At 41.3% G+C, this 25,440-nt stretch overlaps 1 protein-coding gene across 6 annotated transcripts in view; it reads left to right on the top strand.

The window, feature by feature from the left end:
- Nucleotides 1-25,440, top strand: part of ADCY2 (adenylate cyclase 2) — a 276,092-nt gene that overhangs the window by 57,787 nt on the left and 192,865 nt on the right. Inside the window, exons 1-2 of one of the 6 annotated variants that reach the window (XM_015617684.3) lie at nt 23,050-23,232; nt 24,633-24,675. The exons of 4 other annotated variants lie outside the window; for them this stretch is intronic. Coding sequence is in view for 1 of the 2 variants with exons in the window: in XM_015617681.1 (XP_015473167.1) it covers nt 23,083-23,232 (150 nt within the window). In the remaining variant the exon portion in view is untranslated. Of the gene's footprint in view, nt 1-22,980; nt 23,233-24,632; nt 24,676-25,440 lie in introns of those variants that run through there. One more of the 6 variants, XM_015617681.1, reaches the window with a different exon arrangement.

The following is a 25,440-nucleotide window of genomic DNA, read 5'->3' as shown; positions in this document are numbered from 1 at the left end:
TGCACTCTCAACATTTCCCAGTCCTAGTCGAACCCATCTGTATCAAATTCTGCCTTTTTTCCTCCCATTATCTAGTATGGGAACATCTGTCAGAGTCTGAAAGCAACAGAGGAATGGTGCCTTTTCTTTTTTGCCCTATGTGTGGGATGTGTATTGTGAGAAGAGTCAAGTTGCTGTACTCTTTTGTAAAGTTTGATAGAGATAAATTGACTCTGGAGGGCATAGTTTTTGACAAAGAAACCCAAACTCTCATTTGATAACACTTGGTAACTGTTGATAACACTTAAGAAGAAGAAGAAGGAAATTACTGAGAAAGAAGTACATTGTTATAATTCTACATGATAGCAATGGAAAACTAGTGTATTCCAGTAACATTGTCAGGAGTGAAAAGAACCAGCAAATTTAATTCTATAGGCCATGAATCTGGATGAAATCTGCATGAATAGGGTGCAATCTGAGGGAAAATCCATGCACACATCTTTAATAATACCACTGAATATTGTACTGCTGGGTTTTGATGCCAGGGATTGGGAGGGGCTTCCAACTTGAAGAATTTGTGTTTTGGGGTATAGATGAGAATATAGTGTCCCATATGAAGATGCAAATGAAAATGCCCTGATCTGGAAAAGAAATTTTTGCATGGTTTTTATATACACTAAAAATGTGTTAGCAATAAAAATTACAATATCTGTGGTAAAAAAGAAAATTTTAATTGCCATAAAAATAATTTCACCTAAAAATAGGTGAGAGGGGTACATAATTGATCTTTTTATTCATGTTCTGTACAGGGATGACAAATGCTGCCTGTCTTGTAAATGTAGTTGACTGTCTGTCTTTTCAGATAAGCAGTTATTTTGAAAGGGGCCATTTTTTATAGTGGTCTGCTTTTACATTTTATTGCTGTCATCTTTAATTCATGCTTTTTTCTATTTTTATCTAGAGCTTTCAGTAAACTATTTCTTTACAAAAATGTTTCTTGCAGAGATGTACTGGGTGCAGAATAAGATTTGTCCATTGGTACTTCAAAGCGTAGAAAATTGCATCTCTGAGCTGTGGAGTTCTGCTTCAGATTTCTCCTGTCATATTAGCAAAATAATTACAGTGTCTGTAAGATGTGTATAATTAGATGATGTAAGTGGAGTTCAGAAGTACTTTTATGATGGTTTAGAAGTATGAGGATGGTGATGCTGGAGTCTTGTGATACCTGATGTTCTGTTTCCCTTTCTTGCTAAGGACTGTCATAGCTCTTTCTGTTGCTGTTAGGGTGTACTGGCATAGGCTGTCTCAGTTCAAGGATAATGATGTTTATCTAACCTGTCTGTGACTACTTGGAGCTTATGATTGTTAAGTCATGCTCCTGATACAGTTAGGCTGCACCTTAAAGTAGTAGCATCTCTAAAACTGGGTGATGCTTTACTATCAATAGATTTGAACATCTACTGTATTAAAAATAATTGTTCTCTGTTTCTTGCATGGCATTTTGCACTTGTGTGCACCTGTGTTACTTTCATTGAGATCCTTAGTATAAAAAAACAAAACAAATGTGAATTATGATTCTTGATGCAAGGGAATAGATGAAATAAACTGAATGATCTTCATAGGTGCTCCAAATTTGCTGGCAGACTCTTGGAGGTAAGATCATGGCTCAAGTTTCTGTGTTATCATCAGAAGATATCTCTGCCACACGAACTCCAGCTGGCCTAGTTTCCAAACATTTTATTGAGACTGACACTTCCTTATGCAGCCTCTGGAGCTGTACTGAGCACTGTGAGAGTGTGACTCAGTATCTCATTTTTAAGGATTACCACTTCATCTGGGATAGTATTTGGCTATCTACCTACCAATTGCCCATAACACAATTCAGGTTAAAATAATCATAAAATAAGCAATTTGTTTACAAAATAGGAGCACAGAAAGCTATACACAGTTGGAAATGTTTCTGAGATGGGATGCGACAAGTGAAGGAAGATCACACCTAGATTGAGTTATCCTTAGATTAGCCCCAAAGCGTCTCTCCTTCTGTCTGGTTGTTTGCTGTTCATGGAACAGAAATTTGATCTGGACAGCTGTGTTTTCTTTACATCCAATCAGGCGTAAGGTTCTGTTAAGATTCACATCATCATCCTTTTGTCTTTTTGTCCTGGATAAAGCTGTTCCTACCTGAGGGCAGAGAATCATTAAGTCCCCTCTCACTAGACCATGCAAAGACACAGTGCTGTGTTAAATTATTAACCTATAGATTGCCAGCCTAATGCGAGATGCAACACTCTACTTCAGTGGTCATGCTCCATGTACAGTCTTTTCAGTCCTTGAATCTTACATTGTATGTTACAGCTGTAGCTTGTCAATCTTTCTGTATCCTCTCATTTAGTGGAATTAGTATTTGTGGCTCACTGGTCTGGATTAGCCATAGTTATTGCCAGTTGCTTTGCTGCCTTTTAACCTGCCCCAACAGCTGGCATGATAATGGGTAGAAGAAAAAATATATCCCATTACTTTCAAATAGCTCCCCCTTTTTCTTTTTTTCTATATGAAAAAAGCACAAAGCAAAACAGAGGAAACATTTCCCTCTGACTTTTATGAAGCTTTCTTTGTGCTGGTCAGATTCCTCTCTACCACTGAGCAGACAGCTGTTTATTCATTCAGAGAGAAGGGACCTCAGTAAGAATGCATGTTGTTATAGGTTTGTTGGTGTTGATATTGTATTAATCCTATGGATAGGCTGCCTGTGAAAGAAATGCAGGATGTAGGACTGATGTTTATTTTAAATTTTAATTTATTTCACTGGCTTATTTAAATGCTTGGGGCTTTGAACTGACTTCAAGAATAGATTTGTTCACTTCAAGTGTCAAGAAAGTGGTGTCAAGTCCAGCAGCTTCTCAGGTGCATGGCATGGGGGTTTATTTTTGTTTGTTTGTTTATGGTCTTTTGTTTGTTTTTCTTTTTGTCCTTTTTGTTTGGTTGTTTTTGTTTGGTTGGCTGGTTGGCTTTTGTTTGTTTTTGTTTTTTTAATTTACACTGTTAGCACTAAATCAGGTTGGCAGTGACTTTGGATTTGATGTAGCACACTTACTTGGAGTTGGCCAGTTGTCATGGGGTGACTTTACCTTTAAGGTGGTTTTGGGAGCTAAGGAAGTTGAAGTTGCTGGGGACTGATGGGAGTCTTTTCTCCTGACCAATTATCGGTCATTACTGGGAATTGACAGCAGTTTTGACCAATGAAAAGTGGGATCAACTTGTGAACCCTACCTTAAGATGTAAAGCCAGAGCACTCTTGTTCTCTTTGTTTCCTGGCTGGGAAAGGTAACAGAGCTCCGGCTGGCCTCTCGTTCCTGCCTGGCCATGCGGCCAGGTGGGGGCTGGGTTGAGCCTGCCGCGGCTCCCAGCTGGGAGATGGGGGCCTGCGGGGGGCTTGCCCCGAGCTCTGGCCAGGCCAAGCCGGTCTCTGGCTTGGCTGCAGGTTTTGCTGTGACTAAATTCACCAGAGACTGCCAAGTGAAGAAAGAAAGGGGCTCTGAACCTCCAGCGAGCTAAGGCGGCGACTACACTTTCCAGAGCAGCCATGAGGAATCTTCCATCGCAGACAGCTCCAGCTGCTGCTCCGGCAGAGATCACAGAACTATCTACAAAAGCCTGGGCAAGATTTTAACCCTTTCATTACCCAGATGAGACTTGCAGATTAATTATTTTTTTTCCAGAAAAAGAAAAAGAGAGTAATCAACATGTAAAGAGACTTTATAAACTATCAGAGACAGTGAAGAAAATAATTAAGCTTCAGAAAAGGTAGAGAATAAGGAGATGCTCTAATTAAACTGAAATATCTTTCTGTTAAAGCTATGGAGATGGACAATAAAGTCCTGAAAGAACTCCTTTAATTCATGATAGAGTATGTAGGGAGGAATGGAGTGTTCAAAGTGTGGACTTTGAATAAAAAGTAGAGTAATTGTGATACAGTGAAGTGCTGGAAGATTTGAAGCCTTGGGGGGCAATGAGAAAACTGTTTTCTAGTGGAGCTCACAGAAACAGATAAAGAAGACTTTTGCCTTTGAATAACTCATCCTTAAAATGACATCCCTAAACTCATGGCCCATACACACCTCAGAGTGATGTGAAATGGGAAGAGTGAATTCTGATGATAAGAGTTCTGAGCAGCTAGCATCAGAAAAATAGAAAGCTATAACAGAAATAGCTTTCTTGTGGAAAACTCCATAGATTAGCAGAAGAAGACTTCTGTTTCTCTACAAAGACTGATGAAAAGACTCTTTCAAGAATTGGGACTGTTTTAACCACCAAAGTTTTTGTCTCTGTTGTCATGTGAATAAGGGAATGGTGGGTAGTAAGGGATAGAAAGGGTTTTCTGAAAGTTTATTCTGGTGTTCTTATTCTTGTAGATTGTTAATAAACTTTCTTTATTCCTTTTAAGTTTTATGTCTGTTTTCCTCTTGCTCTAATCCATATCTCACAGAAAAAAAATAATTTTTTTTTTTAATTACTGGTTTAAAACCACGACACCAGTCTTCTCAGAAATATATGAGAATATCATTGTATGACTGTATTCTTATACATGCCATGTGGTTTCCATTGGTTTCTATATTATAATCCACAAGCATTGACTGGAAAGTACCATTTAGCCATTTCTGTTACTGTAGCTGCCTCTGTGTTTGCATCAATTTCTGTGGACGTGAACAATCAGACAGCAAAATGGGAGAGATCTGTACTGTATTGTTGCAATAACTGCAAGGAATGCATCTGTATTTCACAATTCTGTTGCAGTGTCTCTGTCATTGCATTCCAAGCAGTATCTGCAAATTCTTGCCTTTATTTTCCTACTATTTTTTTCTCATGGGCAAAGTTGTGTGATTCCATTAAGTGAGACTGCATGATAATTTAGGCAGAGTGTGACCATGTATTTTTTGCCATTTTGTGATGGATCTAGTTTTGGCAGGTTCTCCTTGGCAGATTCTTCTTATACACTGAGGTTGGGAACTTGACTGGATTTGGGGATTATGTATTTCAATAAAGAGATTAAAAGTATTCTGCTCATTTTAGGGGAATTGCCTTGTTCTGTTCATCTGCAAAATTGAATGTCATTATAGATAACAGAAATGCCATTTCCTACTGTAAAAAGGAATATTAAGGAACACTTAAGGTTTTTATTTTATATATAGGTCATATATATATATATGTATGTATTATGTTATTATATATATAGGTCATATTTGTCTACTTAGTGTCTCCTTTAATTAATTCTGCATTCCATAAAAACACATACAGTTTTGGGTAGACAAAAGTAAATTAATTGAAATTTGTGCCCATTATATGAAGTAATTTGACCACTATCGGTCTTTGAAACCAGTCAGGAGGTTATATAGGATGACCTCCAGAGACTCCTTCCAACCTAAAATGGCTCTGATTCTATTAAATGAAGAAATATACCAAATATTTCCTTGTTTAATTCAGGTAATTTTTCTGGATTTGTGTCATACACACTACTTAGAGAGATTTTACTGTAAAAAGGTGTTATTCTGGTTATTTTGGAAGTTGTGAAATGCTTTCTGGGATTTTGAGTATGCTGGTTTTCTCTATGTGGAACAGTCCATATGCCAGGATTCCATACAAATTGTTCCACTGAAAACTTTTGAGGAGAAAAAGCTTCTTACCATGATAAGTGTAAAATGAAAGGTGTGTAACAAGGAAGTCTTTTCAGCAAGCCAGGGCAGAACTTTCTGAAAAATAACATGTAAATTAATTGTTGACCAATTTTAATATTTGCAACTCAGTGAGACATGAGATCCTATGCTTGTTAAAACAGATTGGAATAACTTTTTCTCCGTATTCATCCTACTGGGATTAATTTAACTAATCCCACAGCTACATAATTAATTTCTTTGTAATTAGAAGACAGCAACATTTAAGAGTTACAAATAGAATCACATCACTGGTTCATGAGTAGCTGGAACTACCTTATTCATTAAAGCAATGAACACTTTATAAAAATAATTGCAGTATTTTCAATATGAGGACTCCTGAATTTTAAAATCAGGATTATAAAGATTAAGATTTCCCAGCTTAAGAAAACACTCCACTGTTGCTCCCTATTGCAAAATTACTTTAAATTTTACATAACATTGTTTTAAATACAGATGTTGCATTAAAGTAATATCAGTCTATATTTACTTATATACTGAAATGACTAGTATTGTGTTTTTCATTTCCATAATAAAGTGTGTGTGTGTTTGAAATTCATCTGAGAATTCCTCACTTATAAAGATGTTACCTCTGTTATCATTTTCATTTATTTCCACATGCCTATATTCACAATTCCAAAAAAAGTCCACCAAAATATCTGGAGAATAAGACCCAGCTGCACTATGACAATAAGGTTTGCATTCAGAAGGAAAAGAAGCTCATTGTGGAAAACCTGGGCTGAGGAGAGCATTAGACCTTGAACAGGACAGAGGCAGGCAATGACAGAAGTTTGAGATGACTTATGTTAGTGGTGAATCTGCCTGCCTGCAAGGTTAAATTCAAGCCTTCATATAATTTCTGTGTAACCCCTTTCCAGTTTAATAGTCTTTCTCCTTTCAGTCTTTATATAAAACAGGGTAAACCCCTGACTGATCTCAAGTGAAGATGCTATTAAAACAGTTCAAAATAAAATAATTACCATGAAATTATTTTACCCAGTTTTTTTTTTTTTTTTTCTTAATTTCAATTGAAATTAAATCCCTGTAAGAGAATTAACAGCTTTGATTTATACCATGAATCTAGTAGGGAGTAGTGTTCCCAAAAAAGGCAGGTTGAAAAATGTGGCAGTGGAAAATGTATGAATACCTTCTCCCTCATTCTGTTTTGCTTGGGAGAATGTTAAAAGTAAAACATGGAATTTTTATGTGTCAAAACTGGAGAAGAGGTGATGATGATTTTTATTGCCATTATCCCTACTAGATTAGGTACACGTGTCCATTCCTACATTAATGTTCAACTTTTGCATCCTGCACCTGTGCCTTTTGCCCTATGGAAAGGTCTGTCTGGAGCAAAAGAGAAACTGGACTGCCTCTTTCCCTATTTCCTTCCTAAGGAAGCAGCAACCAGGCTGCTAGCAATGTTGGTCCCCAGTGTTCATGTAGAGGCTGGCACATTAGTGGCCATCTGACTACTTTCTGATATAGAAAAAAATTATTTCTGACATTAGAAATCACTGTAGACTTCAAAAGTTGAGGGGGAAAACAATGTTGAGTAAAAGATTTTGGGACAAGTTCTCATGCACAGAGATTTATTGGCAGGGTTTGTAGCTGATGGCATGTGTTGACTGTAATGGTGAAGAAAGAGAACAAATTATGAAAGAGTGAGAAAAGGGAAAAGACAATCTCTTCCCAGTGGCCATCTGGGAGGAGAAGCATCAGGGGCACTCCAGATCAACATCATTTTCTGCATGACCCTTCAAGTTCAGCGATTCTCCCTGTGACACTTAATCCTGTTGTGACTATATGGTTCTCTTCAGGAGCTCTTTAGACTCTCAGATGATGGTTTCTGTGTGGGATGCTGCTAGTGCTGACTGGAACATGCTGATGTCAGCGGGTGCTGAGATCCCTGCATGCTTGTGTTTTGGGTCCCCTAATAAAAATCAAACCCCACAGCTGAAGAGGGAGAGAGGGGTGGAGGTGGAAAGAGATGATACTCACACCACTGGCAATCCTTTTACATGCAATCCAGTACAGCTACACTGGCTGGGTAGGCATGGTCCATGTTATGACCCATGGGCATAACAGCCAAGGTTGCAATTAGGAAGCTCTGAGCAATAGGTTGAGGTCCTAAAGGCACTGTGCAAGAACCAGAGTGGTAATTTCATCCTGTATTAAAAGTCTTCAGGAAAGTTCTAGCAGATTATTTGAAAGTCTTTGGGAAAGGCAGGTGTCCTGGTTTAGGGCAAATTTGGGAGAAAACGTCCAATGGGCCCCCTCCAGGAAGCAAACCCACATGGCCCCTTCCCCCCCAGCCAGTTCAGGAAGAGATTTCTCTGAGAGAAGTGGAAAAAAACTATTTATTTAAGAGGTGTTATAGATACATATTATATTATTGGCTTTTCGCAAATACTAAAATGAATGTTATATGTATAATGTCAGAAAACTTTGCTGTGTTAATATAGTTTCTTTTATTTCTGTTATTGATAAAACTTAGTGGTATAATATATGTATATATATGTTAGGCTGTAGCATGATATTAAAATAAAAACTACTCTTGTTCATATAATCCAGAGACTGAAAAGATAGTCAGAACCCCCCTGCATTCTTAGATTATTTTATCCAGATGAAAATAGCAGTGACCAGTGCTCCAAGGGAGAAATTTATTGAACCTCTGTTATCAAGGAGTGTGAGCCTCAACAGAGCCAAGAAGATTGATCTATGGGGGAGGGGGGAATTAAGCTAAACAAATGAACATCTAAAACTTAAGAAGAATGTTTGAATCATGTATAAGAATTTATGAATATGTAATAGAGTTCTGTTTTTAAAGGACAATCCTTTATTAGTAAGGTGTGCTCTCTTGGCTGAATGCTGAGGCACCCAGCCATACTTGTACATTTTGCGTTATTTCTATCTCCTGATTTTCTTTCTATTAAACCTTTTCCATTTTATATAAAAAAACGTGAACCTCATTTTTCACAACAGACAAAGCACTACGCAGCATAAAAATGAACAATACCAAATTACAAAACCTCTTGCCGCTCTGAAGAGATGACAAATTCAGAGGGTCTCCTTCCTGTGAGTGTTCGCTCTATTATCAATCCCTCTGATGCTGGAAAATGATGCTGCCCAGGCTACACCCCCAGTAGTCCACAGGTGCAAGCTCCTGGTGCTCCCCTGAGTCCCCAGTCCAGAGCAGGTTTGAGCCATTCCAAGAAAAGAGAAAGAAAAACAGTGCAGGAAGACATCTCTGCTTTGGCTAGCTGGAAAGCCAAGGTGATCTCTCCTTCGTTGTCTGTCTGTGCTGTAGTCAAAACCCTGTCACGGAATGTGGGGGGAACACGTACAGTCTCTGATAGCAGACTCGGTGCTTCTTCTCTACTCACTTTTACTTTCAGATGTGAAAAACAACGTTCACTGTTCTGGTAAATTTTAAGAGGTTTAATAAAAAAAAGACAGTAGGAGACAAAGACAATAAAGTGAAGGGTTAAACTGGCTGGGTGCTTGGCTCTCTGCCAAGAGCACACCTGGGGCTTTGGAAACATCCTTTATATACCATTTCTACTGCATAGACTTTATGCATATTCAAACTTTTCCAGGAACTATTCTGCATGGCCACTCCTTGGGTTCGCCTTTTTAGAGCATGCACATTTCTTGGCTATGCGGTTTTAATTCCTTTCTTATCATCATTTGATTTGGGCTTTGCCTCCTTCTTTCCACAGGCGGTGAGTGTTGAGAGCAGCCTGGGCCCCATCATATGTTCACTGGAGGTTATCCTAACGGGTCAGGCAGTTAAAACACAGTATATCGACCTACGCCTAAATTCTTGCTAATAGCAGGAGGAAAAAACTACATTCATACAGCAAAGCCATTCTAACGTTATACATAAAACATTCATCTTAATACTTGCGAAAAGCCAACATCACAATATGCATTTATAACACAGATGAAGTTTTAAAGATACAAAACCTATTCCTGGGATAGACAGATGAATGGGGATACAATTTAACATCACAGTCACCCCAGGACAGCAGGTGTCACAGGAAAATAACACAGATTTTTGAGCAAGTGCTACAAAACCTGTTTTAGCCTCATGACAACTAACTGCTATGACTTTTTTTCCCCCTTTCACAATTTAGTTTCTTTGAACATGGTTTTGTCCACTTTTTTGATGTCATACATTTCTAGGCATGTTGTTTCTATGATTAATGAATTTTTCCAAGGAGGTTTTATGTTCTATTTTGGCAGCTCTCCTAAAGAAGAAATTTGTTTCCTTCCTTTCCCATCAACATTATGCTACTACCACTCTGTACACAGTCACAGTATTTCATGACAGTCATCAAGAGGCTCCTTTTCTTGGCAATGTCTTGTATTTCTTTTCTACTTTGCCTAAAAATACGTGCTTTGAATAAACCATAATTTGCAAAAATCCCATCTCTTGAGGTTATCAGGTTTCTGTAAGCAGAGTCATATAAATTTACCACATTTTTCTTTTGCAGCATTGTTGGGGGTTAGGTGTCCTTCCTTTTGTTCCTTCTCACCTATAGAATTTTTACCCATTAGTTGCTGGGAAACATGATTGCTGGTACTTATTGGGTGCTTGAGAAATACAAAGAGTTCGGCTGGGCCCAGGGGGGAAGGGGAACAGGAAAAAGGGAGGGCAGGGGCAGCTGGGGGTTAGCTATTTTCTCTTGGGGCTTCAGAGCAGGACACACTTGGAGCTGCAATTACTGGGAGAAGGGAGTTTGACATGATCCAGACAGAGCTGCTTCTTTTTCTTCTGTTCCTCGTCTGTGGACGCCCTGCAGCCTCTCCTGTCTTGCTGGGACTTGCTGCGGTGCCATCCACTGCCGGGGAGCTTGATATACTTCGTTCACCGGCCTGGGATTTCTACTTATTTCACCCGTTCCAGCTGAGTGTTTCCACAGAGTCTGGCAGCAGCACCACCGGCATCCAGTACCCACAGGGGGTTTGTGAAGCAAAGCCTCTCCTCCATACCTTCCTGTCTTGACTGAGAAGGGATTCTTGGTTCTGTTTTGTTATTAATGCTATAGTTATTGTTGTATGTTTGCCTCGTTACACATACTAGTAAAGAACTGTTATTCCTATCCCCAGATCTCTGCCTGAGAGTCCCTTGATTTCAAAATTGTATTAATTTGGAAGGAGAGGGGTTTACATTTTTCATTCCAAGGGAGGCTCCTGCCCTCCCTACCAGACACCTGTCTTCCAAACCAAGACAAGCAGTTTCTGACTTGAGCTGCTATATGAGAGTATTGATTTTGTGCAAAGGAACTCCAACTCTCCATTGGTCAGGCACTTCACTCATCTAAATTTTTCTATCAGATATACCCCAACTATGACCATTTATCACTGTCTGGTTATTTTCCCTTCATTCTGAGACCTGCCACAGCAAATGTCAGCTCACGCTCTTTGCTGACACTTGAGTATCTCAAGGAAATGAGGGCTTCTGATTTGTACAGGAAATGGCTCCTCAGTGTTACCATCTGTATGCTCCTGTATCTCAGTTTAGAAGACAAGTGTCTGCTAGGTAGCACAGGAGCCTCCCTCGGAACAAAGATGTAGACCTCCCTTCTTTTAAATTACTGTGATTTTGAAATTAAGGGGTTTTCAGGCAGAGATCTGGGGATAGGAATAACAGTTCTTGACTGGTATGTATAACAAAGCAAACAAACAACAATAACTACAGTATTAACAACAAAACAGAACCAGGGACTTCGTGACAGCCTTTTCAGCCAAGACGGGAAGAGATAGAAGAGAGGCTTTGCTTTACAAATCTCCTCGGGCAGTCAGTCTTGGTGCTCCTGCAGGACTCGGTGGAACAGCCAGCTGGAATGACAGGAATGAGTATGAATCCTGGACAAGAGAGAGAGAGATGTATCAGTAGCTCCACGGCGATGTTTGGCACTGTCACACCTCCCAGCAGGACAGGGGTGCGAGGCTCACAAACGAAGAAGAAAGAAGTAGAAGAAGCAGCTCCATCTGGGTGATGGTGAATTTTTTTTCCCAGCTGCAACTGCTCCTAGTGGGAGTTCTGTTCTGAAGCTGAAGAAACCAGCCAGTCCCCTAGCTGCTCTCACCCTCCCTTTTTCCTGCCCTCCCTTCCCCCCTGGGCCCAGCCAAACTCATTGTGTTTTTCAAGCACCCACTAAGTATCTGCAGTCAGATTTCTCTGCCACTAACGGGTAAAAATTTTATAGGTGAGACAGAACAAAAGGCAGAACACCTAACCCCCAACATCCTGCTTCACTCCCTTTTTTATTTTCAAGCACAGCTCTTGGTGGGTTCTCAGTGTGTTGTTAAGGCTACTCTGATGGCTGCAATGTTCCTGTGGGTCACTATGTCAGAGGCACAGGTCTGTCAGGGCTTATACTTCCTCAGGGTTTTGGGTGGTACTGGACCATGGTTGTGTTATCATGCCCTGAGCTCCATTAGGAAGAGTTATGCACTCCCTAAATAATTGAGAGAAGTGATCCTTTTTTACTACTTGGCAATGGATGACATCAAGTCTGAAGTGCTGGGTCCAAAACTGGACTCCCCAGCGCACAAGCAATACAGTTTTAAGGGACTGAGTCCAGTGAAGAGCCATAAAGATGACTGAGAGACTGGAATATCTTTCATTTGAAGACAGAATGAGAGAGCTAGGGTTGTTCAGCCTAGAGAAGAGAATGCTGAGGGGGGCTATTGCCAACACAGTTTCTTTTCCCTTGGAAATTTTTTTAAGATGGGGAGAGAAGTTCATGAACTATTCAAGAAATGTGCACCTCATAGATTCATACAATATCATCATGATGATTGATTATTTATTCTTTTCCATTTAATTGGTGTCCTTTTATTTGCCCTTTCATCCCTTGCTATAATTCATTTTTTCAAAGAATTATTCACAGTGAATCTTATATCTTTCTCAGAGGATGTAATAACTAAGGTAAAGCCCACCTTTGGAAGTGTTTGGTTAAAATTATTTTCTTCATTCCTATTTTACGTTTATCATGTTTGATTTCATCTGCTATGACCCAGTCACAGCAGTATGAATCACTTCTGCAACTTTTCCCATGTTTTTCTGATTTTGAATACAATGAACAATATTAAAACCCCATCAATCATTGCCACATCACTGTCTCACTCATTTTTATTAAACATTTAAGAACACATTGAATAAATTCTTTAAGTTCTCTGAATCAGTCCTCTCAGTATAAAAGTTTACCATTTATTTTCTGCTCTCACATCCTACTTTTACCTTTTACCAATGTAATTTTACCTCAATTCTCTGGAGCTGGCCTGGTATATAGGAAGTATGTAAAATAAACATACATAATCATGAACTCTTATAAGATGCAGGAGCATGTTTTATTGGACCTGCTGTTCCAAAATATCTCAGCATTAGTATCTGCGGGTTTATATACTTGAGAGCTAATATTTCGGAACATAAAACTGTACCACAATTATTGTTTAGCATGAGGTAAACATATCCTTTAGTTTTTCCCTTGATAGAGAACAGACATTTTTATTTGATTTCTGCTTTTCTTTTGTTGGAATTAACAGTTTTACTTTCTCTTATTATAGTTGATAGAATTCACTGTTCGGCTTCTTCTATGTTGTAGTGGATCTAATGCTGGCCAAATGCCAGCGCACCCACTAGAATTATTTACACATTTTCTGCTGCGAGATATTAGGATATAAGGATTAGGAGGAGAGCAAAACAGGCTGAAACTTTAAAGGATATAAAGAAAACTTCATTAATAGAATTAAAATAAAAATAATAAAAAATTAGAATAAACCTTCAGAAGACTTCTCCCCCCACACCCTCTTTTCTTCCCCACTGACAATGTAAAGAGAGAAGAATCTTGGACTTCCAGTCAGTTTACCACCTCTAAAATAGTCTTTGTCAGTTCACTTAGGGAGAGGAGTCTCTCTTGCCATGCCATGGAGACTTCTCCACAAAAAACAGTTCTCTCGTGGCTTCAGTGTCACAGCAAATCAGCTGCCCAGGAAAGGAAAATCTGTTCACAGTGTGGAAGTCCCTCCCATGGTTTTGGCAGCTTTCCCACAGCTACCACCATGAGTCATTTCAGTTTATTGGAGTGCAATTTTAAGTATGAGCTTTTTTAATATAGAAACAAAAGTTCTTTTATCTCTGGGAACAGAGGTTTTCTTCTATCCCTAGGGCAAGTTTTTTTATCTTTCTCTCTGTTCAAACTTCTCATTGTATCACAGCTACTTTAACATCTGCTTGCTTCTGCACTGGAGCCTCTGGTCATAGCTGTGGTTAGAATGCTACAAACCCCCAGTGCATTCTATAAGTTAGAGGAAAAAAAGAGTCTGATGTATCAATTATATCTTCACCATTGATTTACAAGGGAATTTTACCTCAAGTCTAAGGCATCTGCTCATTCTCCTCCCATCTGGGATTTGATTCCTTCTTTACTGACTTTTCTGTCTTCATGTTGTTTTCTCTATGTGTCTTCACCCTTTTCTTTCACTCAAGATAGGATTGATGTCTGCAAGTTTCATCTGTGGACTGACACAATCAATATCTCACCCACGCTTGCGGGTGGCCATGTGATCTCTGCCAGTTGGCGTCTGGAGCTGTTTACGGTGGAGGATTTTTCAGCCGCCGTGCTGTGGGGGGATGTTCTAGGATATCAGCAGCCAGGCTAGGGCTCAGCTGTGGCAGCATGCCACAGGCCAGTGGCTTCCCCTCCTCCTGCCCGGCAGTTGCTGGCGAAACTCAGCAGCAGCAGAGCTTCACCTGAGCCACGCTGCAGGCCAACCTGGTCGTGCTGGGGCAAGCCCAGCCTGGCCAACGCTGCAGCACACCAGCCTGCCAGGCCGCACAGGCCGCATGCTGGAGCAGGCCCTGGCCCAGCCAGCATCCAGCTACCTGTTCAAAGGCCAGAAGCAAGAGGGTTTTTCCTGGCTTTGTTAGTTTTTAAATGTGATTTGCACAGAGGCATGTGCAGCTTTCTTAGTGATTTAACAATGTGTCAATATTCAAAAGTAGCCAGCTGATTGGTTCTGTTGTTTCCAGAGGAAGCTGTTAGCAGTCCTCACAGAGAATCACTTCCATAACTTGTGGACTCCCTTCCCAACTAAAAACCAAACTACGTTAAACCATGACATATATCTAACATGTAGAAAAAACTCCTTGGATCTCCTGAAATGTGGTATATTCTTCTTCTGTCATACTAGTTCATTTGATTTTTTTAATTTAAATTAATTGCTGTCATTGCATATATTTTCTGTGTGTATGTGTGAGCATGCATATATTAACACTGATTTTCACATCCTTTCTAACCAAATTAGGATTTTATCTATTTTATGTTTCTTTCTCAGTTGTGTATGTCTCTTCATAGAAACTCTGAAAATGTTTTGAATGTATGTTCTTAATCGACTCTCTTCAAATTTGACGTATGGTGTTTAGATGTTGTAAAATTACCTCCATGTGAAATTGGAGTTCATTGCTTTGGACTTGAGTCTGTTTACATATACTATATAATTATTTTGATCTTTCCATTTTTAAATGTGTTAATTTAATTGCAGTTTAGACTTCTGGGTAGAATGCAGCATGGTCTTAACCAGAAGTAAATATATTTGCTTTTACTTTTATGATGTCATAGAAAGACAAGGCTTTAGTTTTAATAACATGCTATAATATCTTTCTCATTGTCCTTAGATTAAACAAAAAAAAATTAATATAGCATGAAAGAGGGTATCAACCTCTCTTTTAAAGAAAATGCTTGCTGTGATGATCTGGTATTGTTACAATTCTAGGTTTCTGATCTTAATATTTAACACAGTAAAACACAAGCGGGAAAGATAACAAGAATGAACAATGAATTCACTATCTCTGATGGTTTTCACTTGTCTCATCACTGAAAAAAACGAAGGCATGGCTTATTGTCATCTGGTCCACTTAGTGAAATCACTGCAAACAGATGCCATTATCAGGTTATATGGTGCTTTATGAAGTTGTCTTTCTGCTCACAAGGATTTAGCAGTGGTGCAGCAGAACAAATCTCTTCTTGACTGCTTAGACTATAATCTGGCTGAAACAAGTGTGGAAAGATACAGCAGAAAGATGAGAAGAGAGGAAGGGAATGAAGGTAAAAACAGGTGTGATATATATATATGTGATATATTATTGATTATTTCAAATACTAATTTTCCTTCCTTTACAGGAGTCTTTCATCTTACTGTCACAGTAATATGTGACTTTAGGAGCACATTTGAAGGTCTCTTATTGTAAAATTATTTTTAAATATCCCTTTTAGTGCAATCAACTTGCTTTTATTCTGTCCCATTTTTCTAATGGTCGTTGTTAACTTTTTGGCAGAGGCTGTAATGACTGTTTTCTGATTACATTTAAACCCAGAACTGTGCACAAAAGGAAGGGATTATTACTTTGAGAGTTCTCTATGATCAAGAACAAGGCATGATTTACAGAATTGTTTACTATTCTATGACAATTATTGGAAAATAAGACTTCATATTTGGTAAAAACAGTGACATAACAGTGAAATTTATTGTGGACTGAAGTAAGCCCCCTTTTGTCCCTCCCAAAGTAATCCTGGCTAGCTATGTCGAGGGGAGGGCAGGGGGGTTCTTCACGACCAAGATAAAAGACCAAAGGGCTGCTTTTCCCTCTGGGATAACGTTGGATGTTTATTCAGGCTGGGATCCAGGAGGAAAAAAAGAGAAAGAGGAAACATCTCCCGGGTATTTTCAAACCTCGGGAGAGGGGTGGAGAGACATATAACACCAACCAATGGGATAACATTTCAGGGACAGGGAGGGGAAGGGAGAAACATGTCACAGCTGCGGGGAGGGCTTACAAAGAAAACGCCCAGGAATGTGCACTACCACATCTCCCCCTATTTTTTATGTAATAAATAATGAAAGGTATCAAGCTTATATGATTTACTGACCTGAAGTGGCCCACCAATTCCCATTTGCAGGCCGGTGAGGGTTACTCCGGTCTGCCAACTCTGTATGGTTGACATCTGAGGTAGCTGAGATTAGCTTAATTATGCTTTTGTACAGTAGTATTCTTAAAACTCTGAACACTAACACCGTTAGCAAAATAATGACTAGCAGCAACAGAATAGTTTTCACTACTGAAGCCCACCACCCCAAGAGTCCCCATTTTTTAAACAGTCCATTGAATCAGTCATCTGCTTCTTGCTTGACTTGTCCGATCACGCTTTTCATCTCTCGGAGTGCAGAGTGTTAGGAGCTTTCGATGTCAGATTCATGCAGCAGAGACCCTCAAACTCCTGGCACTCGTGCCTGTGGAGCAATAGGAGAAAGTCTATTGCTGCACGATTTTGGAGTGTCGCCTGCCTGGTAACTTCCTCATCTTCTAGAAGGGCACTTATGGCGTTAGATGTTAAATTTGCTTGTTTTACCTCCCAGGATTCTAGGTATCCCAATTCACCTAGGGCCTTGGCTGCAGCCACCCAAGGAAGGAAAATGGATGCAGCAATTCTTTTTGATTTGGACCAATGAAAAATCTCTGAATCACAATTTTCATCTAAATTTCTAACATTTCTCTTTTGAATTTTTCTAGTCAAATTATTTTTATGGGTCCATTCGCCAATTAATGTTTGATTGGGCGCTAACAGTGATAGACGCCATATGGTACACAGCCCTCCAAGGAGACGGGATGGAATTCCTGCCCATGTGCAATCCCCACAAATGAGGAACAGTCCTTTGGGGAGGCTTTTGGGATGTGTATGAGCTGAGGAGTGCACTTTGATGTAGCTTAGGACATGGTACCACCTTTTTGCTGTGAATTCTACTCGATGTTGTACTATATTGTGGAAGGTTTCTTTATGAATTGGAGGACTGACCCTGAAGTGTACACAGTATAATGCGGGAGAGGGACCCAGTAGCTCTAACTCCTGGGGTTCCTGGCTTGCCTTAGGAAAATGTGGCAGCCACTCTTCGACAGGGTTTTTTAACTCTGCTTCTATATGAGTGCTGTGTAATTTATTACCTGGTTCAGGAGTCAGTGTATATTAAAGCTATGTGTAAATTCATCATGCTGCAATGGGATTCCTACTAGGCAGGTAGACATAAGATTTTTCTCTGCTGCAGTAGATAGACATATGTTTTCTTGCTGGAGTGTTTGTGCCAGGGTCACCCAGATGTTCTGGCGTGGCTGTGGGACAATCCAGGCCGCTGTCATGCTGCTAAGTGCGAGCAGGATGACAGCAGGGTTAAGGCTCATCATGGATTTGAGTGAGAGGTAGGTTATTTCTAAAAAAAAAAAAAGGAAATAGAAATTTTTTAAAACATATTCACAGCCAAAGTATGCAGGTCAGAGGCTAGAAAGGTTTCTTCTTGCTCTCTCTGGAGGCGTCTTCTCTTGGAAGCAACAGCCACTTGCTTCTCTTCTTGCTGGGGCTGGATTCTTTGGAACAAAAGGTTTTACCCATTTCTGAGGAATCCATCGGGGGCCTGCAGGGGTGGAGACACATGCATAGCCACGCCCCCAGGTGACAAGTTTATAGGGGCCCTTGGTTTGCCAAGTTTCAGCGTCCCTGAGTAAAACTGGTAGACGATGTGACAATTTGAACTGATCACCACTGTTAAAATGCCGAGTCACAGGAGGATTCATGTTTTCAAATGAGCAGTTTAGGAAGTTCATGGTAAACAGAGCTTTACAGAGTTTCTGTTGTGGAGACATCCACACTGTCTCGCTACCTTGCCTGGCTAGGACTTGTTTGAGCGTCTGGTGTGTATGCTCAATCACCACTTGACCTATAGGGGATGCCAGCTTTATGTTCCACTCCCCACTGCTGAACAAATTCCAGGAACTCCTTGGATTTATACGCTGGGCCATTATCTGTTTTAATTTCTTTAGGGATTCCCAATACAGAAAAGGCCTGTACTAAGTGTTGTTTGGCATGTACAGATTTTTCTCCTGCATGAGCAGAGGCATACACCGCTCCTGAGTATGTATCAATACTCAAGTGTACATACTTAAGGCGACCAAAACTGGGAATGTGAGTGATATCTGTTTGCCACACCTCACAGCTTCCAAGGCCTTGGGGATTAACCCCAGTGCCTAGCGATGGCACTGTCTGGAGCTGACAAGTGGGACAGGTGGCCACAATGGCTTTAGCCTGATCCCATGTCAGCTGGAACTGACGAATCAGTCCTGGCACATTTTGATGGTATTGCTGGTGACTTATCTTTGCCTGTTGGAACACATCTTGGAGATCTATCTTTTCAGCTGGAGCAGTATGGGAATCCGCCTTCTAGTTTCCCTCAGTGATTTCACCTGATAACAGGGTATGTGACCTTATATGGATCACATAGAAAAGTTGTTCTCTATTTGAAACCAAATAAATCAGTTTTGAAAGCAATCTAAAGAGATGCTCCTTCTCAATGTCCTTGAGAACTGCCTGCTCTGCTCTGGACACTACTCCTGCTACATAGGCTGAGTCAGTAACCAAATTAATCGGTCTGAAAACTTCTCAAAGGCTCTCACGACTGCAGCCAGTTCAGCTATCTGGGGTGACTCTTCTACAAACTCAACATCAGCTTCCCAAAGCTGAGTCTGTGGATTTCTACAAGTCATCACCAACTTGTGGGATGTCCCAGATGCATCAGTGAACACTGTGAGCGCTTTGAGTGGCCTTCGGCTTCTTTTCTCACGAGGAATGAGGTGGAATTCCTCATGAAACAATTTGTGTGCTGGCGCATGAACTGAAATTTGCCCCCTATAGCTGTCCAGAGCTAACTGGAGGTTAGCATTGCTCTGCAGCAGATGCTCAAACATCTCTTTGGTCAGTCTCTCAGGGAGTTTTTACCTTCTCCAGAGAGCCTGACTGGAAGGTGAATACACATAAAGTCACAACCAGCCAGTTCCCGCAGCCTTATCCTGGCCTTTTGGATCAGCTGAGCCATCAGCTCTTGTGGCTTGGTGATAGTTTTTGTTCGTTGATGGGAGAGAAAGACCCATTCTATGATTAAGAGTGGATCTCTCTGTCCCTCAGCCCACTGGAATATTAACCCATGTAGATGTGGCAATTTCCCCAGGACAATAAATTTGAAAGGCAGCTCAGGTTTGAAGCGGTGTGCCTGTCTTTCTGTCAAGGCCTTTTGTGCCTTTTCAATCACAGTTTTTGCTTTGGAGTCAGCTCCCTGGGGGACGGCAGCTCTCTCCACCCTTTCAATAAATTGAGCAAGGGGCTCAGGTCTTCATTAGTGAGACCTAGCCAGGGTTGGACCCACTTTAGTGACCGACATAGGGAATGGAGATCTGCAAGAGTTTTAGGATTGCCAATAATTTCCAATTTTTGTGGGACAACAGTCCATGCAGTAATTTCCAGGCCCAGGTATTTTCATGGTGGCATCATTTGAACCTTGTCTTCCTGCAATTGGAATCCAGCAGAGGTTAAAACTTTAACCACTAGGTCAAGGGTGTCTTGCAGCATGTTGTTATTGGGACAGCACACTAAGACGTCATCTATATAATGCAAAATGATGGTATCTCTTTTTTCAGCATGCACAGAGGACAGCAATGACTCCACATACCACTGGCAGATGAAAGGGATCACTTTCATCCCTATAGGTAGTACTGTCCAGTGTTACCGTTTAATTAGGGCTTCTCGGTTAATTGTGGGAATGGAAAAGGCAAACTGTGGTGCATCAGCTGGGTGTAGGGGAATTTGAAAAAAATAGTCTTTAATATCTAGCACTGCTAATAGCCAATTTTGTGGTAACATAGTTGGGGATGGCATGCCTTGTTGAAGAGACCCCCTGTCCTCTATTTTTTTGTTTATTTCTCTCAAATCCTGAAGGAGGCACCACTTATCCTTCCCTGGCTTTTTTATTACAAACACAGGAGAATTCCAAGGGCTGGTTGTTTCTACTATGTGTCCCTTGGCCAATTCTTCTTCTTCCAATTTTTCCAGCGCCCCGAGCTTTTGTCTGCTGAGAGGCTGGTTCACCCAAATTGGATTATCATCTACCCAAGATAGCTTTTGGACCGGACGCTCTACAGTGGCCTCCGTCAAAAATCCTGAAGTGTCTCAGGAATTGTTAAATTCACTCCCCACTGGGACATGGTGTCTCTTCCCCACAGCGGGCATTTGTAGTCAATAACAAAAGGTCGGACACTAGCTATCCTACCCTCTGGACCTTTAATCTGGAGGATATCTTTAGCGATTCATTCCTCTAACACCCTGTATTTTTCCTGCCATGGATTGCAATTCCCAATGTGAAGGTCACACCTTTTCAGGTATGATAGTCACATCTGCCCCAGTGTCAATTCTACATGGAGATATTCTGATTTGTGTGTTAAGTTACACCCCATAATGGGTTTGTCTTCACCCACCACTTCTGCCCTGTATACTCCTGGTGCTTTGTCATCTACTGGGTCTTTTGTTGGAACAGGGTTCACCTGGGCTATTACCTGCCCTTTGTCTACATAGAAGGGTGGTTGAGGACACCTAGCCAAGAGAGTGAGGTGTGTTAGGTCTCCCTTAATTGTCATGGGAGCCACCTCAATCTCTATTGGTGTGTGTGCTGTGTCTCCAATAACAGAATACCTACTATCCAGTCTAGCCAGGTCTTGTGAATTATCCTGCAAGTCTACTCTAATGACCATCCAACGATCAGATCTGAAACAAAAAGCTTTAGCAGTTACAAGTCTGAATCGCTTTTGCGGTTGCCAGACATTATTAGGCAAACGTTTTTCACAATTATATTTCTTCAGTTTCCCACCCTGCTCCCCCTTTTTTATTAAAGGACTGAGATTGGTCCCTGCTTCATTGGTCCCTGTCTGCACGCAGGGCGGGCAAGCGCTGTGATCCAGACTGTTTGGCAAGCTGGTATCAAGTGTTTCTCTGTTGTTTTAAAGGACAGTTTTTAGCAAAATGTCCTGGTTTTCTGCAATGAAAACAAACTCACTGTTGCTGGTTAGACGTCATCTGTTCAGTTGTTGTTTCAGATGAAACAGCAGCAACAGTTCTTTGGTTGGTCCAAGGAGGTCTTTTTTCCTGTGAAAACATTTCTGCTTTCCTCGCACAGGCTTCTGCCATCTGTGCAAGTGTCAGAGGGGGATCGGTTGGCAAGCCCAGAATGACCCTACAGCAAGACTCGTTGGCATTTCTCTGAGCAATTTCTTTGATTAATTCTGCCTGTAAACAGGGTCTTCTACCTGCTGGGAGACTTGTTCTCTTAAGCGGTCTAAGAATTGCAGAAATCCCTCTGAAGGCATCTGTTTTACATTAATATAACTACCCTTAGTCTCAGCTGTTGGTAGCTGGGTAAAAGCTTTCTCTGCAGCTGCAGTGATTTTATCTAGCACAGCTTGTGGTAAAGCCATTGTTTGGTCATCAGGTTTTTCTCATACTCCTTCACCGCATAAATGATCAAAAGTAATAGCATTATTTAACAAATCAACATTTAGGTGATTGGTTTTTAATAATTCTACCAGTAGGTTTTTTAGAAATAATTTCCATGTGTTCTCCCATAAATCAAATTCAGAGGGTGTAAGCAAACACCTGAAAAGATCTTTAATATCTGTGGGAACTAAATCATTTGAAGTTAAAGTCGTTCTAATTATGCTTTTAAATATTTCACTGTTACGACCGAATTCTCTTTGAACTTTGCAAATTTCTTTTTTATCCCGATACGAGAAGGGCTTGTAATGCTGAATTTGCGGTCTTGCTCCAGTAAAAGTTACTGGTGCAACAGTAGGGAAAAAAACTGAGTCCCAGTTTCCAGGTTCTCCATTCCCGGGAATTGCATTAAACTGGCAGGCGAGAGAGGCTTGTCCTGCCTGGGGACTGGGAAGCATAGCATTTCCCCATCCCCCAGCGGCAGCACGTGACTCTACAGTGGGAGCAGGCTGAGGGGACCCACCCTCCAATCCCCTGGGGCATCCCCCAGGGCCGTGAGGGTAGAGTACAGCAGCACAACCACACCCACTGCTGGAATGTGGTGAGGAAATCTCACCTCCCTGCTCACTCCTGGGCCTGCCCCCCAGACCGTGGGAACTGGGAGGGGCTCCACCACTCACCTCTGTCCCAGCCAAGCCCCCAGCCCCGCCCCCAGCTCCTGCCCTGTTCCCTGCCCCAACTCCTGCCCTGTTCCCACCCCCCTGCTCCACCCCCCGCCCCATAAGAAGCAGGCAGAAGGGAGGGGTTATAGGGTGACATCACGCAGGGCGGGCACTCAGAGAGTAGAAGGAACTTGAGGATGGGAGGGGTTATGGGTGGGAGAGGCTTGGGGGCAGGAACTTGTGGGAGGAAGGGGTTATGGNGGCCTGGCACATGTTGCTGTGTAAGTTCAGCCATGCTTCTCCCTCCTTGCAGGAAAGATTTTAAGCTATGCTTTTCGGGATTCTCTGCGGGGAGGGAAGGGTATGGGAAGTAGCTTCCATCTGCCTGCACAAGGCAGACGGCGTCAGTACGCTCGGGGGATTGTCCGAGCCCTGGGAGGCAAGCGCTCGGAACTCCCACAGAATATGCCTCAGACAAACCCTCTGACCAGGGAGCTGAGGGAGGGAGAGAAGGTAAGGGAACTAAAGGTTTTTCTAGACTTTTCTCATGCCTTTGTAGAATTGCTTTCCGAATTAAAAGGAACAGTGGGATGTATTTATCAGCTGAGTTCTCTCCCTGTTCAATCTGTATAGTCAGTGTTTGTCCGATTTTGTCCCATTCAGAGAGGGAATCAATATTTAAATCTGGAAAATGCAAAAATACCCATTTTGCAAATTTTTTCAGCTTATTTTTTGAGAAAGTGATATTTCCAGCCTTTAAGATATTCTTAATATGGGAATAGTTTAACCTTTGCTGTGTAGAAGAACGAGAATCCATGGCCGATATTAAGGCTTTGCTACACAGACTGGTCTATACTTTTTTACCACTGAGAAAAAGCAGAAAAAGACCCAAACTGCTGTCAGAGTTTAAAAACTGCTGAGGAGCCCGGTACGCGCCCCTGATACCCCACCTACACACCGCTTGTGCTGCCGTGTGGGCTCCCCCAGTCCCGATACCAGGGCGAGGCTTTTCTGGCACCAGCACCAGCACCACCATGACCTGCTGAACCCCGGTACAACTGCCGGATCCCCCGCGCCCCCCCGGTACCTGTTTCCTGAAGGACGTGGCGATGTTCCAAAACGGTTTTTGGTCCGAGTTGACTCGTGTTCTCTGCGAGCTACCAACCCAATCCCTGTCAGTAAGATGGTGGGGTAGATGATGTTCCCAAGGCTTATTAAAACACCAGTGGAGTGTTTTCCAGCCGTCTCGTGGGGTCCTGAAGCCACCTGAAGTAAGCCCCCTCTTGTCCCTCCCAAAGTAATCCTGGCTAGCTATGTCGAGGGGAGGGCAGGGGGGTTCTTCACGACCAAGATAAAAGACCAAAGGGCTGCTTTTCCCTCCGGGATAACGTTGGATGTTTATTCAGGCTGGGATCCAGGAGGAAAAAAAGAGAAAGAGGAAACATCTCCCGGGTATTTTCAAACCTCGGGAGAGGGGTGGAGAGACATATAACACCAACCAATGGGATAACATTTCAGGGACAGGGAGGGGAAGGGAGAAACATGTCACAGCTGCGGGGAGGGCTTACACAGAAACTAAGGAACACCCAGGAATGTGCACTACCACAGTGGACATGATTTTGTGGAGTATATCACAGACAATTCTTCCTTGTTCACTTTATTATTGAGGTTTATGGCATACCAGGCATTTAGGAAACATTAGTTTTATACAAATTAATATTTAGCATCTTGTATGTTGCTCAAAGTTCAGCTTTCCTCTCCCAGTTCCTTTTTAATTAGGGAGTGGTTCTACAATGCTTTCTATTCATAGTCTCACTGGGCTTTCAGTTCTTTTTCTGAATTGTCTTGCTTTATTTTAAAGTCAGGGAGGGTACTGTGTCATAACTGATATATTTTTTTCTTTTTCTCTGAAGCACTTTTGACTCTTAGCGCCAGAACACAAGAAGTTCCTGCAGGGTAAGGCCATGGTCCATCTAACACAGTAATGCGTGTCCAAGAATTGCAAAAGAAGCTGCTACTGAAAGGCAGCATGCCAAATTAATCACTTTGTGTGGTCACTTTCCTTCATACCTTGCCCAGCCTCCACACACCTGTTAGTGACATCAGAGAGTACATTTCCATGTTTTTGTATTGGTTTATGGATAAGGTGTCCATGAATAAAGTTTATGGTTGGTTTATGGATAAAGTGTCCATTAATTAGTTTAATATCTTTTTGATCCTGATAATTTAAGTTCAAAAAGGTAAAAAAAAAAAATCCACTAGGTAAAGGATACTGGCTTTCTTTTCACCTTTTTTCAACCAACCTTCTAGTTCCATTGAGTGCCCTTTCTTCTGGTGTTTCAGGGTTTGGTGAAAAACATTTTCATGTTCACCTATCCAATGCTTTCATAATTTTAGCCTTTTTATAGATGACTCAGAACAGAAGCTGATTTTCATACTCTGAATTTTTTTGTTTTATGTGGGTAGCTTATTTTATTCTTAGAGCATTGCCCAGGTAGAAGTTTGGAGGCTGGACTTCAGAACTACAATGGCAAAAAGCTTTACATATGTACTAGTTTGAAATCAAACCAGTGAGAGATCGCAAGTCAGAATTATAATTTAATAGGAAAATGATAAAAAGAATAAATGCAATAATATCAAAAACACTGACAGAGTCAGAATACAGCCTGGAACCCTGTTAGGGTGATGGTAGTCGTCCAGATGAGGTGGTCTTGTTGAAGC

Source organism: Parus major, chromosome 2, assembly GCF_001522545.3.
Source record: "Parus major isolate Abel chromosome 2, Parus_major1.1, whole genome shotgun sequence".
NCBI lineage: Eukaryota > Metazoa > Chordata > Aves > Passeriformes > Paridae > Parus > Parus major.
The sequence above is the reverse complement of the archived record's forward strand: the minus strand, read 5'-3'. Positions and strand labels throughout refer to the sequence as shown.